The 19,650-nt window shown below is 35.8% G+C and overlaps 1 protein-coding gene across 2 annotated transcripts in view; it reads left to right on the top strand.

The window, feature by feature from the left end:
- Positions 1-17,735, top strand: part of LOC122021616 (transcription factor bHLH121-like) — a 30,640-nt gene extending 12,905 nt beyond the window's left edge. Inside the window, exons 2-6 of one of the 2 annotated variants that reach the window (XM_042579753.1) lie at positions 13,581-13,687; positions 16,532-16,659; positions 16,748-16,933; positions 17,028-17,239; positions 17,382-17,735. In XM_042579753.1, the coding sequence (XP_042435687.1) occupies positions 13,581-13,687; positions 16,532-16,659; positions 16,748-16,933; positions 17,028-17,239; positions 17,382-17,607 (859 nt within the window). In that variant the 3' untranslated portion in view covers positions 17,608-17,735. Of the gene's footprint in view, positions 1-13,580; positions 13,688-16,531; positions 16,660-16,747; positions 17,240-17,381 lie in introns of both variants that reach the window. The other variant, XM_042579752.1, reaches the window with a different exon arrangement.
- The last annotated feature ends 1,915 nt before the right edge of the window (positions 17,736-19,650 follow it).

Genomic DNA, 19,650 nt, shown 5'->3' with positions numbered 1-19,650 from the left:
ATTGAGTTAACAGGCTAGTTACCCATTGACTTGGTTAGACGGGTTATAATCGTAATCTCTGTCCCTGGTGAGTCTTTTACGAAGCGCAAACCGCTCACAACATATCTCAATTGGTATGCTTAATTTTAGAAGAATATGAATTAACTTCTAAAATATTTTCAATATCATTTGATAATATCCTAATAGTATAAGAACTTAAAATTGTATGTCAACTTGCTATTAGGGATTTATATTTCCATATTCGATATGTATGCTATATTTTTAGTGAATGCTTCCAAGATGGAATACAAATTCTAAAATCAAATTAGATCAATTAAAATTGGTATTTCTTAGTTATGGTCATATCCTAGTATACTAAAACAATGGGGTAGATTTTGTAAAATTAATTGAATGGGACCTAAAATATTTTACATGATGTATCAACACAGTGGAATTCAATTTATAATTTATTACAAGATCCATTTCATATAGATAGTGTTTATTTTTTTGCATAAAATGCTAATAATATACCATAACAACAACAACCAAGTCTTATCATATTAGGTGGAGTCGACTATATGAATTCTTTTACGCCATTGAGTTCTATCTCCTACTATATCATCATTTATACTTAAATAAATTTTATCTTGTTTTATTGTTTCTAACCTAGTCTTTTTTGGTATTCCTCTTCATCATTTGATATGTGTGTTTGTCATAGTTTCACATTGCCTAACTAGAGTATTTATTGGTCGTTTAACTACATGTCCGTACCATTTTAAATGTGTTTCTCGGAGTTTTCCCTCAATAGATGTAACTCCGACTTTCTCTCTAATGCTCTAATTTTTATTCTGTCTATCCTCGTATGTCCACATATCCACTTTAACATCCTCATCTCTGCAACTCTCATCTTTTGCTCATGTGCTCGAATCATAGCTCAACATTCAACTCCAAATAACATAGCAGGTCTAACTGCGGTTTGTAGAACTTTCTTTTAAGTTTTAGAGGTACTTTATAGTCACATAAACGCCCGACGCTATCCATTTCAACCATTCTGCTTGTACTCTATGTAAGATATCTTTTTTAATCCCTCCATCGTTTTGTAAAAATAATTCTAAATATTTAAAGCTCTCAGTTCCGGACAACTCATCATCTTCTATCTTAACAATTGTCTCATTACGTCTAATATTGCTAAACTTAAATTTCATATATTCTGTCTTTATTTAATTAAGCCTAAAACCTTTTCTTTCTAATGTTTTCTGCTAAGATTCTAGTTTAACATTTACTCATTCACGTATTTCATCTACCAAAACAATACCATCTGCAAACAACATGTATCATGGTACTGTGTCTTGAATGTCTGTAGTGAGTTCGTCCATAATTAATATAAAAAGATAGAGACTTAGAGTTGATCCTTAATGTAACCCTATTTTTATTGGAAATATTTCAGTTACTCCGCCGAAAGTCTTTACTCTAGTCATTACTTTCTCATACATATCCTTAATTAGTTCAATATATGTTGCGCTAACCTCTCTTTTTTAGAATTCTTCATATAATTACTCTTGAGACTCTTTCATAAGTTTTTTCTAAGTCAATGAATACCATGTATAGATTTTGTTTTTGCTCCTAATATTTTTTCAATTAGTTGTCTAAGAAGATGTATAGCTTCTATTGTCGACCTTCTATACATGAACTCAAATTGATTTTCGGTCACTGTGGTCTCCTTCCTTAATCTTCTTTTTTCTATTATTTTTTTCCAAAGTTTTATGGTATGACTCATAGTTTAATACCCTGATAACTTGCACAATTTTCTATGTCTCCCTTATTCTTATATAAGGGGACTAGAGTACTTACCTTCTATTGATAAGATATTTTTTTCGTTTTTAATATCATTGTGGAATTGTATGAAGAGAAAAAGAACATAAATCTTTTTCATTATTGTATAATTTACAAGGAGTCCGACTAAAATAGGAGGATGCAAGAGAGATTAGAATGGAAGATTACAAAATAAAAATCTCTCTCAATCACAGATTTAATTCCTTTCCTTCCATGTCAATCTCTCTCAATCACAGATTTAATTCCTTTCCTTCTATATCATTTCCCTAATCACATCAAATCAAATCAGATCAGAATATTCTTTAATGTTGTCAAATCAAATCAGAATATTCCTTCATACTGTCAACACTTCCCCTCAAGTTGGTGCAAATATATCTATCATGCCCAACTTGTTGACTTGAAATTCAAATTTTTGTTTCAACAAGCCCTTAGTTAACACATCTGCCACTTGCTGTGAAGTTGGCACAAATGACGTGCAAATTATCCCTTCATCGAGTTTTTCCTTTATAAAGTGTCGGTCAATCTCAACATGCTTTGTTCTGTCATGTTGAACTGAATTTTGAGCAATGCTGATCGCTGCCTTGTTATCACAGTACAGCTTCATAGGAAGATTAATTTCCTTAGTAAGATCTTCTAGGACCTTCTTAATCCAAAGAACCTCACAGATCCCTTGAGCCATAGATCTAAATTCTGCCTCGGCACTGCTTCTTGCAACTACACTTTGTTTCTTGCTTCTCCAAGAAACTAAGTTACCCCAAAGAAATGTACAGTACCCTGAAGTTGACCTCCTATCAGTGATTAATCCTGCCCAATCAGCATCAGTATACACCTCAATCCCTCTCTTATCAATTTTCCTAAAGAAGAGTCCTTTTCCTGGAGTCCCTTTCAAATATCGGAGAATTCGATATGCAGCTTCAAGGTGCTCTTTAAATGGAGAATGCATAAATTGACTTACCATACTCACAGCAAAGGCAATATCAGGGTGTGTGTGTGACAAGTAAATCAACCTTCCAACCAATCTTTGGTACCTTCCTACATCTGCAGGAGTTCCCTGTTTGACTTCTCCAAGCTTAACACTAACATCTATTGGCATTTCTGATGGTCTACAGTCATTCAATCCAGTTTCTTTTAAAAGATCCAGAATATACTTCCATTGGGTAACCACGATGTCCTTCTTTGATCTTGCAACTTCCATTCCCAGAAAATATTTTAGTTGGCCCAAGTCTTTAATCTTAAATTCTTTTGCTAAGCTTTGCTTCAATTTGCTCATTTCTTCAGCATCATCACCAATCAATATTATGTCGTCCACGTAAACAATCACCATTGAAATATTGTTTTTGGTGGATCTTTTAGTAAATAAAGTATGATCATATTGACCCTGAGTATATCCTTGACCTTTAACAAACTTTGTAAACCTATCAAACCAAGCTCTGGGGGACTGTTTGAGTCCATATATAGACTTTCTCAGTTTGCACACTTTACCCTTAAATTTCTCAGTGAATCTAGGTGGAGGATCCATATAAACCTCCTCTTCTAGGTTCCCATTTAAGAATGCATTCTTCACATCTAGCTGATTCAATGGCCAATCAAGGTTAGCAGCTATAGATAGAAGAAGAGAAATATTATGACCTTTTGATTCCCTACACTTGGTGTATAAGAAGAGAAATATTATGAAATACCAGTCATATGATTAGTAGCACCTGAATCTAAGATCCAGAAGCCATTAAATTTGGTACATGCAAGGGTACCGATGGGAACAATACCTGAATCAGCAAGGGCACATGAAGAATTAGAATTTCCTAAGGATTGGGACTGAAATAGTTTTTGTAAGTGCTCCATTTGTTCCTTACCGAAGGGAAAAGATTCTGAGGAAGACTACTGCTTTGGATCTGAATGGTTCACATGAAGGGCACGACTTTCATGTGCTCCCCCTAACTTGTTATCACTGTCCTATTTCCTCTTCCCATATGCTGGTTTTCCATGCAACTTTCAGCAGTTTTCACGAGTGTGCCATGATTTTCTGCAATAGTCACACCAAGGCCTTTGCTTTCCTTGTCTATTTCCTTCAAATTCTGCACCACAAACTGCAAGAGCAGACCCTTCCATTTCTGGTTTTGATTTAGGAATATTTTTTAGCATTACATATCGTCTTGCTTCTTCCCTACGTACTTTTGAGAAAACTTCTCTTAGAGGAGGCAAAGGCTTTCGTCCCAGGATACGCCTTCGAACCTCATCGAGTTCCTTGTTCAAACCAGCCAGGAACACAAATATCTGGCCTCTTTCTATCTTCTTTTTATACTGAGCACTATCATTTGGATTTTCCCAATCTTCTTCTTCAAACAAATCCAACTCCTGTCAAACAATCATCATCTCATTATAATAAGTTGTTACCTCACGATCTCCTTGCTCCATTTTCCATTGTCGAGTGTTTAATTCGAACAATTGAGAATGATTGTCCAATTTGAATACGTTTCTCTAACAGCTTCCCACACATCTCGAGCTGTGGGTAGAAATATAAATGACTTTCCAATCACAGGATCCATAGAGTTTATTAACCAAGCAGTGATCATAGAATTTTGAGACCGCCACTGCTAGAATCTTGGATCCTTTGTGGTTGGAGGTTTGATTTCACCATTGAGATACCTAAGTTTTCCTTTGCCGTCTATTGTCAATCGTATTGTTTGAGACCACTCAAGATAATTTTTTTCATTCAGTTTATGAAGAGTAGTCTGGAGAGATCCAGTAGAGTTGTCAGGAAGAAAACCCGTCATCGGTTGAGCATTTGCTTGGGCTTTTGCCTCCAAAGGCAATATCTCACTCCCAGCATTCGAAGATGTTGGACCAGAGCCAACCATGGCTGCCTTAAAATTCATCCTTACATCCTATTGCTCTGATACCGTGGAATTATATGAAGAGAAAAAGAACATAAATCTTTTTCATTATTGTATAATTTACAAAGAGTCCGACTAAAATAAGAGGATGCAAGAGAGATTAGAAAGGAAGATTACAAAATAAAAATCTCTCTCAATTGCAGATTTAATTCCTTTCCTTCCATGTCAATCTCTCTCAATCACAGATTTAATTCCTTTCCTTCTATGTCATTTCCCTAATCATATCAAATCAAATCAGATCAGAATATTCTTTAATGTTGTCAAATCAAATCAGAATATTCCTTCATACTGTCAACAATCATGTTAAATAATTTTATAAGTTATTCAATACTTGTTTCCTAGGCACTGCCATATCTTTATCAGAATATCATCTGGTTCAACGATTTTTCCATTATACATTATAAGTTATTCAATACTTGTTTCCTAGGCACTGTCATATCTTTATCAGAATATCATCTGGTTCAACGATTTTTTCATTATGCATCCCATTTAAAACTTGTTTTATGAAGTTTGAACTTTACGCTAAAAAATTAAATTTTTATATTTATTTGACCTCTACCTAAATTGCCTAAATTAAGTTGGTCACCTAAACCTGTATTAAAAAGTTGATGAAAATACCTCTTCCACCGTTCTTTTATTTCTCCATCATTTACTAGTTAGTACCTTATTACATTTATCTTTAATACATTTTATTTGGATAAGATCTCTTGTCTTCCTTTATCTCCCTTTAGCTATTCTATAAATATCTCTTTTCCCTTCTTTTATATCCTATTTTTGATATAATCATTCAAAATTTTTCATTCTTTATTTCATTCACTACCTAGCCTCTTTTTTTTTTTTGGATATTATATATTTTTTTAAATCTTTCTCGTTATTACAAATATATAATTCTTTATAAATTATTTGTTTTCCCTGCACTTTCTCTTATATTTTCTCATTCCACCATCAAGATTCCTTATTTAGTGATGCATGTCCTTTTAACTTACTGAGTATACTTTTAGCTGTTATTTTCAACTTTGATGCTATTTTGTCCCATGTTGTATTAGATTCATCATATATTTTACCTAATACTTGTATTCCTATCTTCTCCTTAAATATATTTTGCTTTCCATCACTTAATTCTAGGAGTCGTATATATATTTTTTTTATTGATTTTATGCTTGACGTATATCCAACACTACTAACCGATATTAGGTAGTTAAGTTTTCTCCAGGATGATCTTTTAATCTTTAAAAATCTTTCTATCATTCTTTCTAACCATAAGAAAGTCAATTTGTGATTTATTATTCCCACTTTTGAACGTGACCAAGTGTTGTTTCTTTTTTCTTAAAAAATATATTAGCTAATATAAGGTCATATGCTATTGCAAATTCTAATATAATTTTTCTTCTTCATTTCTCATTCTAAATCCATAACCCCCATGCACCCACTCATATTCCTCATTTTTCACTCCAACATGTCCATTTAAATCACCTCCTATTAAAATCATTTTATTTGTCGGAATGTTTTGTAATACTTCATTTAAGTTGTCACTACCTGCCAGAAGAAATTTCGGCAGCATCTCCCCTGTACGGGTCACTATATGAAACTTTACTACATGCCCTCAGGGCCACATATACCTCGGCCAACACGGTCGGAATAATAAATATGAAACACAACAACAATCCACGCAGTTTAAATCATCTCAGCTTCTGGCTGACACAACCACATAGTCTATTGGAAAAACAACCCATTACTACAAAGGAAAAGGAAAAACACAATAGAGAAACCATCGCAGCGAAAAATAAGTAGTAAACCCAAAACTCGATAAAAATTCCTCGAGTACAAATCATACACATCACACGTATATATATAAAATGTAACAAGGAACCAAAAGACTAAAGAGTAGAAAACTGACGCGACGCGAAGTGGGGACTAGCGACTGGAACCTCCTGACGACCTCAACCTGAAATAGATAATATCAACGGGGTGAGTCCAACACTCAGCGGATACCAAGTTGACATGCATAGTAAACTATAATTAATAGTAATAATCATGGAGTACAGTCTCCTAGACAAAAGCTGGAAATACTAAACAGAAAAGGCTGAAGAGAATTGTACTCATCAGAGCCTCCTATCATAATAGTAAGGTCGTGAGACCGAAAATATCATACCTCCTGTATGCATGTCAATCATATGCATTCACCAAATATGTAGCAAACAAAGTGCAGCAAACACAAGCAATAAATGCAATCATGCATATGATGCAAATGACATGGTCACCCCTGATGCCAGTTAGCCATCTCACACACGATGGTGCGACCGAGTGGGTAGGGACAACTGTGCACTCTGCCGTCACTGCTCCTAATGAGTGACCGAGTGGACAGGATATTGTTGGAGTACACCTATCCTCCTACCCCAAATCATAAGTGGGGGAGCGCAATGCTCTCATCTCCCCGAGACAGTCCAGAGGAGGGATCCCTGACATGCTACCACGCTGCGTCTCGCTATCCATGAGTGGACCAGTGGAGCACTGACAGAGCAAACTGTCACACACCCTGCCTAATATACAACCCGTGAGTGGTTGTATGTACAGATCCATGTAACTGGCGATGAACTCAACAATAATGGGGCTACCAATTGCTCAACATGCAATCATGCAAGATGATGCATGACACTAAGCATGAAGATCCTGCCCATACCTATGTCCATAAAATATGTACCCAAAGAAAATACATGGATCAAATAAGGAAATCTCGGTACACGTGTTAGATATGGTAAATGTCTAGTCTGGTATATCATAAGGCATGGTATGTCATTACCACTATGAGCATAAATAATCAGGGCAATAATAAATCATAAATGCAAAACAGATGAAAGCATGCAACAGGTAGCATGTAGTGACATACCGAAACAAATACGAACATAATTATTACTAGAGACTATAATCTACTAAGCATACCAACATAACATTATCAAAAGAGATAAGTCAAGGTACTCGCCTAAAAAATAATGGAGATCGTATCAGAACAACTCCCACAGTGCCTAGCTTGTCCCATATCAAAGACATGCGATCACATAATGTATTTAGCTAATTATATAACAATCAGCTAAATAAAATCCCTAATCTAATCATTGTGACTTTAATCAAATATGACGATTCAATTAATCCAATCAAGTTTAAATTCTATCATCCACTAAGAAACTCCAAGCATCTATAAGAGTCACAACCCCACATAATAACATGTTCTAAACCAATCCCACAATATTCATTTATCGGATAGTGCTCAACATGGAAACTAACCTTAGTAACGTCCTTCTTTCAATCCTCAACCGAAGCAAGATCACCACAACAAATCAACAAGCCCTAAAACTGAGTGTCCAACTGTTAGGTTGCTGCCAGAGACCTGTGACCGACGTCTCCCAACAGCCACTGCCAAATAGTAACTATCCAATTTAACACACATCCTATCCTGAATTCTAAAATCCAAACCTCTACAAAACCTAGAACTCATAGTCAACGGACTTACCCAAATCGGCAGTGGTTGCTGGTGGCTGCAACCGCTGGAGCTAGGGCACGACAGTGAAGACCAAAGGACCTCGAATCGGGAAGATGAGCACCCAGTCGGCAGCGAATCGGAAGCTAGGGCAGAGGAAAAACGGTTGCTCGGGTGGCTTCGATTTGCGACGTCGGTGTTGCTCCGTGCAGGAAGAAGGTGACACCTAAGGCGCTCTCTCTCGGCTGTGGCTATCGTCGTGTGTCTGTGGTGGTCGGCAGCGGTGCACAGAGAGATCGGGAGAGGAAGAAAAGGGGCGGCGAGGATGGCTAGGGCGTGACGTCGCTGAGGTACCCTGGTCCAATGGTCGGATGCGACGGTGCCGGCTACGGCTCCGATTAGGCCTCAGGCGAGAGGGAGGTATGATCGAGGGAAGATGGAGAGGAACCTAGGAGAGGAACCGACGCTCTCCCTTGGTCGATGCTTTTGTAGGCGAGGGAGAAGAGACGTCGTGAGAGGGGAAGGTGATCGGGTTCAGCGCCGTGAGGGAGAGGAAGAGGAAGATGAAGAGGAATCGGGCGAAGTAAGGGGTGTCGGGCACGGTTCGGCGACGGGAGAAGAAAAAGAAAAGGAAAAGGAAAAGAAAAATAAAAATTTTCCTCGTTCAATGGGGTAGCCTAAACAGTCTTTCCCGTGGCCCAAATTTTATCCCCGTAACCTACACCATACGGTCTCCGAAAAATTCTCAGAAAATTTCTAAAAATTTCGAAAAATTCGGTTAAGGCTATTCCTCTATTTAACCTTATTATTTAATTAATTTTTGTTGTCATATTTTATATAAGTTGTCCCAAAACTTTGATTTGATAGCTTCATCTAATCTTTACTTGCAGTGCATATATGCTAATTATGTTCATAGTTTCTTTCGCCACGATTATCTTAAGGGGTATAATTTAATCCCTTTTCTAACTATTACAACATCTAAAAGTATTTTTTCACTAATGGAATATATATAATAATATTTGTAAAATTATAAAAGTATTTAATAATACAACTGAGCAATTATTAGTGTATACTATCCTACTCATTTATTGCAATTTTTATAATATAACTTTGATTTTAAATGAATATATCATGAATGATTTTTATCTCACATGTGTTGGTAATGAATGTAAAATGGAAGAAATATTTTTATTATTTTTTTGATATTTATTTAGTTGTAATTATTTTAGATCCTTGACTTAGATTAGATTATTTGCATAAAATGTCACTATGTATTATAATGCTTTAATATCATTTAAAGATTCTTTTTCTCTTAATCATGCTTTTATGGTATAAAATACCCGAAATAATTTATATCATATTTACAAATATTATAGTTTAAAATATGGATTAGAAAGTAATGTGGTTGAAACACACAATATGAGTGGTATTAGTAATTTAAAATTAAGAAGGTACAACTTTTATTATAAGAATGGACGAAACGTCTACAGGGATTCTCAAGTTTCGAAAAAGAACTTGAGAATTATTTTATAACTTATTTTGATTTCAATGAAATAGACAGCGAGCCGAATTTTAATATTTTACGATGGTAGTCATGAAAGCCCCAAAGTTATCACATCCTCTCTATTATAGCGAAGGAGATTCTAATTTATCCGGTGTCAACCGTTACTATAGATATTTAGTTTTGGAGGTAATATCTTAGATGAAAGATAATCTACTTTGTCTTTTAACTCTTTGGAAGCCCAAGTATTATTTGTTGATTGGATGAGAGTTGTAAAAAGAATACAACGATTGCAACTTTCATAGGTGATAGGACGATATTGATACTAGAGTAACTACCATTATGGGGATCAGATATGAAAGTAAGTAAATAATGCCACTTTCTAAGATAATAAGGGTAAAAAAGCAAGCAAAGTATGCGAGTTTTGATTATCTTATATTCTAAGAGGATACATAGGCAACTTCAATACATTCAAGTCTTTTTTTTATTATTTTTTCTAAATTTGTTTTTCAAAAAATTAAAATATAAATAATAATCAAGTCTTTTTTTTATTATTTTTTCTAAATTTGTTTTTCAAAAAATTAAAATATAAATAATAATCTTGAATCGTCATGAATCGTAAACCAAACTGTAATTAGCGGTTCCAAATTATGAACCGTAATCACCTTTAAAGGTTAAGGTTAAGGGTCAAGATTTTTTGAATCGGCGAACTAGTGGTTCGAAATTGTGGTCGGGTATATTTCAAACCAACAAAGTCACGAGAATGGACTGACGAGAGTTGATTAGGAAAAAGTTGACTAAAGGATTTGTTCCCTGGTAATACATGATTGGAATCAGGTTGAGTAGGATTTATTGCTAAGTAGAAGCTTACACAATCAAGAGTTTTGATTCCCCGATGCCCTAGGAATCAGGTTGAGTAGGATTTATTGCTAAGTAGAAGCTTACACAATCAAGAAAACAATTGACAAAAAAGTTAAGTGAGTTAGAGTTTTTTTAAAGCAAGCAAAGTATCTGAGTTTTGATTTCCCGATGCCCTAAGAGGATACGTAGACAACTTTAACAATTCAAGTCTTTTTTTTTAAAAAAGTAAAATATAAATAATATTCTTGAATTGTGAACCGAACTGTAATTAGCAGTTCCGAATCATGAACCATAATTGCCTTTAAAAGTTAAAGTATATTAAGGGTCGAGATTTTTTGAATCGCCAAACTAGTGGTTCCAAATCGCGATCAGGTACACTTCAACCAATAGAGTCGAAGTTGACTGACGAGAGTTGAGTTGACTGCCTAGTTAACTGAATTCCAAATATAAGTCATAACACAAGATTGTTGATCAAGCAAGGCAGAGGAAGGGTTTAGTTATCAGATGCCTTTGCGAAGCTACAAGTTGATTAGGAAAAAGTTGACTAAAGGATTTGCTCCTAGGTAATACACTCGATTGGAATCAGGTTGAATCTATTGAAGTATTGGTTGCTAAGTTGAAGCTTACATAATCAAGAAAACAATTGACAAAAAAGTTAAGTCAAAGCTCTGTATTAACTAGAGTGCTACAGGTTAATGGATTGAAGCTTATTAGAAGGAAACTTGAACGTTATAAATAAAGAGACAAAGGGTGCTTATCAAGGCCAACATTCTCGTGCTCTCTTGTTTAATTTTTAGTCTTATATTGTTTGTTTCTTACAAACTTTGCTTTGTAAGACTTCTTGTAAGAAGTTTCCTACCTCTAGGAAGTAGAAAGATAGTGGGATTTGCGGAGTGATTTGCCATTTGAGTAATAGGCCATGGAATAGGACTAGAGTTTCGAAACCACAAAATCTATTGCGTTAATGCTTGTATAGTTTCTTTTATGTTCTCTACAACTAACTTAATTGATTGGTGTTGCTAAGTATTAGCAAGAGAAAAATTTTGAAGCGTTATTCACTCCCTTCTAACTATTTGATACGTCATCAATCGATCCTACATAAGTTTGTTGTTGAAGCCAGTGGAATTGTCTTAAATTAGTTAAATTGATTAAATCAAGTTGGAGTTGACTAAAAATGTTATCTATCTTGGATCGTTGATGAGGTTAGGGGGGAGGGGATGGTGAATAGCCCATCACTCATTTGCATTACTCAATTCTATAATTGTGTTACTACACAGTCGAATATCAAAACATAAACACAACACAAAGCAAAACAAACACTTGTCGTTTACGTGATTTAGAACCCTTACTCTATTATCTATCACTCGTTAGTGAGTCACTCTCAAAATCCCTCTATGCTTTTTTCTTCTCGAATGTCTTCCCAAGGTGGAGAAACCTCTTATAACCTTCCTTACAATGAACAACAAAACAATATAAAATAATACCATGAATTACGACAATAAAAAAGTATAACAAGATTGGAACTCTTCTTTGTCTAGCCTTCACTTACTGTTATTTGCTTTCTATCTTTTTTACCGCTCAAGAACGCTGTCAAAATCTCCTCTGGACTGCTTGTTCTTGAACCAGTTCTTATATGCTTTTTGTTTCCAACAACTATCTCTTATAATCCAATCGACTCTTAACTTACCTCAATTGGTTGATCCTTTGCCTAACTCACTACGACTATTTGAATCAATTGAGTCTCCATCCAGTTGATTATATACTATAGCATTTGAGCCATCTGACAATCACAATCAATCCTGGTATTCCAGTCAAGTGATCTTACCTGTAAGTCGACTAATCTTGCTTCAGTCAATTGCCTAGTCGACTGTCCCAGCCTGAGTTGATAGCTTGGTTGACTCAATCAATGTTGACTGAAATCACTCTTTAGTCAACTAACACATTGACTCTGGCCAACTCTAAGGTCAAGTCCTTGTTTAAGTCATGTTTAGACTCTCATCTCGCATAGATTTCCTAACTAAGAGGCCCATGCTTCTAGGACTCATCTTTCCAAGAGTCCTAATCTATCATCGACTAGTAAATCAATTCATCGTCATTTTAATCCTTATTTTGTCACTTGAAAAAGAGGATGATAACTTGATCTTGATGCATTAGCTTGGAGGTTTAATTTGGAAATTTGTTGTTCTTCCTCCTTGTTCCTGTTATCGTTGCACTAAAGATGGGTAGACAAAGAGAATCTTATGGTTCAACCCCAGTCCAAGAGTAATACTATAGAATTATTCAAACAAGGAAAACGATTGTAACTTCAGAACCTCGATTAATTGGCTTGTAGGAAATGATAAAGTAAACAATACTCAATCCTGGTCCAAGAGTAATACCATAAAAGTATTCAAACAAGTAAATGGATTGCAACTGTCAACCTCAATTAACTGTCTTGTAGCCTTCTGCGCAAACCAAGTTAGAAGTTGCTCTAATGACTTGTAGAGCAGAATGAAAATTTCAACAAAAAGAATGTGACTTGTAAAACTTGCTCTGGAGACTTGTGCTTAGATGCATCCTGCAGATTGATATTCTATATTTGTTTGATGAGCTTTGGCTATGCATGGTCAGACCAAGAAAGAATCTCGGTTCAGTAAAGAAAACCTGTGAAGTTTCTCAAAGTTAATCTCACGATGTCAAAATTTCAGAGGAATGTTAATAGGGTCAGAATAAGTATTGCTTATGCTGTAGCTTATTTCCACAGGGCATGCTGGACTTAATTCTAAGTGTGTAAGTGTTGATATGGTAAGCATGCTTTTATGGGAAGTTTCAACAATAGCATGCAACATAGGGCTACAATATGTGTTAGGCATGGAAGGCATCACAAATACATTTCTTGTTACAGTATTACACCAACAAGGTGCTAATTAAGTTTCTGCATGATATTCATTGTACTGTGAGGTTATGCGATTTGTTTCTTACACTGCTTAGATATCATTTAAATCCATCATCATCTTGCTAATACTTAGACTGTGATTCACCTCTCTTCTGACCTTTTCAGATTTGAGAAAGATTTGGTTGCTGCAAGGAAGGTCCAGAAAGCTGGTCGAGAAAAATTGAGGAGAGAGAAACTAAATGAACAGTTCTTAGAGTTGGGAAATGCGTTAGGTAAAATTTCTCCCTTGGATTAATGCGTAGTCGATGCATACACGGTGAACAACCAAATTCTAGAATTGACTCTTAAATCAAAATGGAATAAAAAAATTTATACACAATAGACTAGAAGATGGCTACCTGACCTCAAAAACTTATCTCAATTAAATATGTTTTTGAGGTGTTGATTGAATGAGAGTATCTATTGTTCAACCGTTATTAGTTTACAGTGCTGATATAGCCAATATAGATCATTGTTTCATTTTTCAAATTTAAATGATTCAAGGTTCAGAGAACTAACATGAAGATCATAATAAAGGCATTCCTTGTAATCTTTGTTGTGTTTGATACAAGATACCCTTATTTCCATATTTGCTTCTATTCTGTATTTAAAAGAAAGGTTTCCTTGGTAAACATAAAATATTACTTTTATCTCATCCATAATTTGTGACTATAATTGACAATAAATTCCATTGAGTTTGACATATTATATAAAGTGTCTTTAAATTGATTATTGGCATTTATCTTTTTACTAAACTTGTCTTCAATTTATATATTTTTTAGCCTTTAGGGGTGACATTTGGTTTTGTATATAGGTGATTTAAAAAATAAGATCCATAGTAGAAAGTGATAGAGAGCAAAGGTGAAGTTGAATGATTGGTAAAATTACCAGTGGTTTTGCATATATATAATGTTAGCTAAACATCCATAACGATACCATCAACCCAGATTCAATTCACGCTAATAGCATTTATGAGGAATTGTATATTTAGAAGGATAGTAAGACTTGAAGGAGAATAAAGTTGAATTGGTTATCACTAATCTATAGTCTAGAACTTCTTAGTAGCTAGTTCTACACTATTTTCAGAGCGTCAATCTGTCCAATTTCCAGAGCTGAAGAAGGAACTGTTAATGAACATTATGGTTCCTGTAAGTTCATAATGCTTCAAACTGGAAGACAATAAACTATTAGTGAACGTGAACAATGTTTGCCACTAGCAAAAGCTACTGCTTGTTCTTTGTTCGAAGATGTTACTAGATTCACACTAATTAAAAGAATCTTGAAGAAATTGTTAAGAGCATGTCCTAGAATCTAGATATCCTAAAACAATATTTTCTTTTTTTTTTGGGGAATGATAAATATATATATAGATGTCAAAATGACATACAATCAAACATACAATCAATGAAGGTCTACAAACCGGTAAACATGTGTCAGTAGTTTGCACAACATCCTATCAATATCAGGTACATCACTCTCAAAACGACATCTATTGCGACATTCCCACTGAAGATAAATCATACATGAAACCACTAGGTATCGTGCCTTCATAATGCGCCGATTGCCTCTATAATGTTGCTGAAAAATCTGCAGCAGTCCTTCAATCATTTGTACCTCGTATCGGATGTCAAGACATCTGCTCACCTTGTTCCATAGGCCACGGGTGATGGTGGACTCGAAGAAACTGTGTGCATTTTATTCATCCGCCTGCCGGCACAATGCACAGCTCTTAAAAGACTCATGCAATTCTGTCTGCTGTCTGTAGCTTCCTTGAGCAAGTAGCCAAACACTAAATTGATGTTTGGGCTGTATTCCTGGTCTCCAAATCACTGATGCCCACGCTACTGTTGTTCCCTTTGGCCAGAAGAACTTATAAGTATTGACTGTCCCATTTTTCTCTGCGGCAAACCATTCCACGTTCCTTGTCCATTCAACCCCTGAACCAACTGATCTCGAATGTCAACAAGTGGTTTAGCTAGGGGGAATCCGAGGCTTTTGAACGCCATTGCCAAAAATCAGCTCCTTTGATGTAGTGATGATAGACCCATCACACCCATAATGAATCTATTTTGCATTGTATATTCCATAGTATTATGCATAATAAGGCACTATTCCATACTTGTAAGTCCCGAAGTCCGTAACCTCCCTCTTGCTTGGAAAGACACATCTTAGCCCAAGAAATTGGTGGGTGTTTTGAAGACCAAACGAAAGTCCGACAAATTGCATATATTTTATCTATTACCTCACATGGTATTGGAAGAATGGAGAGCCAATAATATTCTACACCTTGGAGGATTGATCTAACCAACTCTAATCGTCCAACATTAGACAATATGTGCTTTGGTTGTGCAACTATCTTCTTTGTTATCGCATCTAGCAAGGGTCCATAGTTGGCAATCCGTAGCTTCTCCCTAGCAAGTGGGATACCCAAATACCGGAACGAAAAAGCGCCCTCCCGAAAATCGATAATATGTAGTAGTTGTGCTGTGTCATCTACTCCGGTCATATACATGTTGGACTTCATGGGATTAGCTCTCGGGCCTGCTTCATCCCCAAAATCCTCCAGACAGCCTGCAACTAGTTTGATAGAGGTAACATCAGCTCTTGCAAACAACAATATGTCATCAGCATAGGCTAGATGAGTGATCCAAGTTACTCCACACATGGGGTGAAAATGAAAAGATGGCAACAATGAAATTACCTTCAATCTCCTTGATAGCATTTCAAGACAAAGACCGAATAATAGGGATGATAGTGGGTCTCCATGCCTTAGTCCCCGCGGTCCACTGAAGAAACCGTGAATGCCGTCATTTAGGCTCATAGAATATGAAGCTGTGGTAACACATTCACTGAAGAAACCCTGAATGCAGGCTGAACAATATGCTCTTTTGAATCTACTGAACATGACGATTGAGTAACTTCAGAATTTTTTTCTTTCACAAAGATGATATAAATAATCATTCTTTGCGATCTATAACTTGGTCTGATACTCTTGTTGTTTCATGTATATCATCATGCCTTTGAGTTTTATTAAGCTTGCTGATATTTTTCATATCAAATGTGGAAAATTGTTTCAGATCCAGAACAACACAAGAATGACAAGGTCACCATTCTACGCGACACAATTCAGATGCTGAAGGACTTGACTGCTAAAATTAACACACTGAAAGCTGAATACAACTCTCTTTCTGAAGAATCTCATGAGGTAAATTAAATTGATGGGAGCAACTTTGTAAATTTGACAGACTGTAAGTGCAAATGTTTATATTAAAGTATTGTTCTTTTGTCTGTAGCTGACACAAGAAAAAAATGAGCTCAGAGAAGAGAAAGCAAACCTGAAATCAGCAGTTGATCATTTAAATGTCCAATGTCAGCAACGGCTTGCAGTTGTACATCCTTGGGCAATATGCGACTCTTCACTTATCCTCCATCCTCCTTACCCAGTTCCAATTCCCTCAGCTCCAATTCTAATCCACTCAGTACGTCCTTACCCTTTCTTCCATAATCCAAGTCAAGGAACTATTCATGATCGATGTTCTACTGGCATGGTATACCCTTCTTGCAATTCTCAAGCTAAGCGATCATCAATTGAAAGCCAAAATTCATGTAAAGAAGCAGCCAAATGGCAGACATCAAGCCATCAGTATCCTGGGAACAAGCCATGTGATGATGATCATCAGGACTCTGGAAAAAGAAATAGTGCCCTTTCTGATGTTGCAACAGAGTTGGAGCTCAAGAGTCTTGGTTCTTCAGTTTCTATTCGGTCACAATCAGCACATAACTTGGTTGGTGCTAATGTGCTAGAATTAGTTTCTGTGAAGTCCATGTTGATATCTGAAATAGTTCTAAGCTTCTGTTCCCCAGTTTGTAATGATGGCTTCGATGGTAGCAAATGTTAGGAAGAACTAACTGGAATTTGTTCTGCAGGATGTGGTGCCTTCTGGGACGAGGAAGAGGCCACAACTCAAAGATATTCCTAGCAGTAGCAGCTCAAGTAGGTGTTCCTCTTGCAGTGTGGCAGTTGACAACTCCAGTGTTGTGGGAGATGGCCCCGTCTCTGAGAATAAGTGACTTTCTAACTGTAAGAAATAATAGAGAAGAAGGAACAAAATGCAGACCTTCAATTGCTTGTAAAAAACAGATCTTCCGTTGAGAAAAAAATCACCGGAATAGGAAATCTTCTATTGATCACCACCTCTTCGTAGAGAAAGTAAGGAGAGTTAATTATCATTTGACGTGTTGTTCCATTTGATATAATGTCTAATGTATGTATATTCTATATGGAACAACCACGCAACTATTTTAACCAATACTTGTCGATCATATTTGATACCCCTAGTCATAATCACTCCAAGTCAGCTATACGCTACCTCACATGTTCCAAGATCCTGATCCAATGGGCTAAACTCTTGAACTGGGTCAGTTCATAACATTTATATGTTGACCTCGACCTAAATCGGTACATGTTTGTTTCCCTAGTCTGAGTTTCTTGAGTTACTCCCAGCTCCTTGAGATCCCTTAATGTATCTTGAGTTCCTTGCTCTAAGCACTCTTGAGTTTTCTAACTTGGCTCGTGCAATTATTGGCCACTTATATATGTGGCCAATGCTTATTATTTATGAAGATAATGATCAGTAACAGTTGATCAATTAACATTAATCGAGGCGGTTATGATTACTGAGATTAATAGCTGAAACAGTTAAATTTGTTCCTACTTTCCAGGAGAACGTTACCATGACCTTACTCTGAATCTACACTCGCAAATAACAAGATATGTTGGTATAAGAGGATATGATGTCTAAATTTCTGCTCAAGGAGTTTTCCTTCTCTTGTACCTATTCTCTGAATCGGATGGCTAAACTAGAGGGGGTAAATATTTACCCCTGTAGATATGATTTTATCTACTCTTGCTATTGAGCTAATAACGTTATGACAACGGAAATGAAATAAAAATAAAAGCAAGCTTATCAATCAACAACAGGGTTGTTTTGTTTTAATGTGGTTTGACATACTTTAGGCTTGTATTCCACAGCCTAGAAAACTACTAAGGGAGCGTTTGGTTCTTTCGTAGGAATAGATATCAGAATGGGAATTATTGTATAGTGGAATGGGAATGAGTATGAGCATGGATATCACTCTTAAAAACAATGTTTGTTTAGTTACATATTTTCTATCGGAATAAATCAAAATTTCCTTTTTTACCCTTAAAGGAAAATAAGAGAAAGAAATAGATGTAAGAGAAAGATGAATGTGAGAAAAAAATATGATGAAAGAGAATTATGAGAGAGAAAGTATGATGAGAGAAAAAGTGTGATGAGAAAGAATGAAGAGAGAGAAAGTGTGATGAGAGAAAATGAGAAAAGAGAGTGTGATAGGAGAGAGCATGACGAGAGAAGATGAGAGAGAAAGTATGATGAGAGAGGATGAAGAGAGAGAAAATGTAATGAGGAAAAATGAGGAGAGAGAGTGTGATGAGAGAGATTGAGGAGAGAGAAAGTATTGTAAGAGAGAATGTATGATGAGAAAAAAAGAGAACAGTGAGTGTGATGAGAGAGATTGATGAGAGAGAAAGTGTGTTGAGGAAAAAAGGAGGGAGTGTGACAAGGGAGATTGAGGAGAGAGAAAGTGTGATAAAAGCGAAAGTGTGATGAGAAAAAAAGAGAAAAGAGAGTGTGATGGGAGAGATTGAGGAGAGAGAAAGTATGATGAGAGAGAAAGTATGATGAGAAAAAAATAAGGAAGAGAGTGCGATGGAAGAGATTGAGGAGAGAAAAAGTATGATGAGAGAGAAAGTGTAATGAGAAAAAAGGAGGAAAGAGAGTGTGATGGGAGAGATTAAGGATAGAGAAAGTGTGTGATAAAATGATGAGAGAGAAAATATGATGAGAGAGGATAAGGAGAGAGAAGTGATATGAAAGAAAAAATAAATAAATATATTTTGATATTTGATATTAAGGGAGAAAATTTTAGTTTTAGGTCAAGGATATTTTTGGAATAAAGGAATATTTTGATTGATGAAAATAGGATAATGGCTCATTGAAGGGGAGGTACATGGGAATGAGTTATTACCCAATTTCAAGGGTTCATTCATTTATTTGTATTCCTATTCCTATAATCCAAACATTAACAATAGCAATCAATGATTCTAATTCCTATTCCCCACTCCTATTCCCCTAAACCAAACGCCCCCTAAGTT

The sequence above is a fragment of the Zingiber officinale genome, chromosome 9A (assembly GCF_018446385.1).
Source record: "Zingiber officinale cultivar Zhangliang chromosome 9A, Zo_v1.1, whole genome shotgun sequence".
NCBI lineage: Eukaryota > Viridiplantae > Streptophyta > Magnoliopsida > Zingiberales > Zingiberaceae > Zingiber > Zingiber officinale.
Note: the sequence above shows the minus strand (reverse complement) of the source record. Positions and strands in the feature narration are given on the sequence as shown.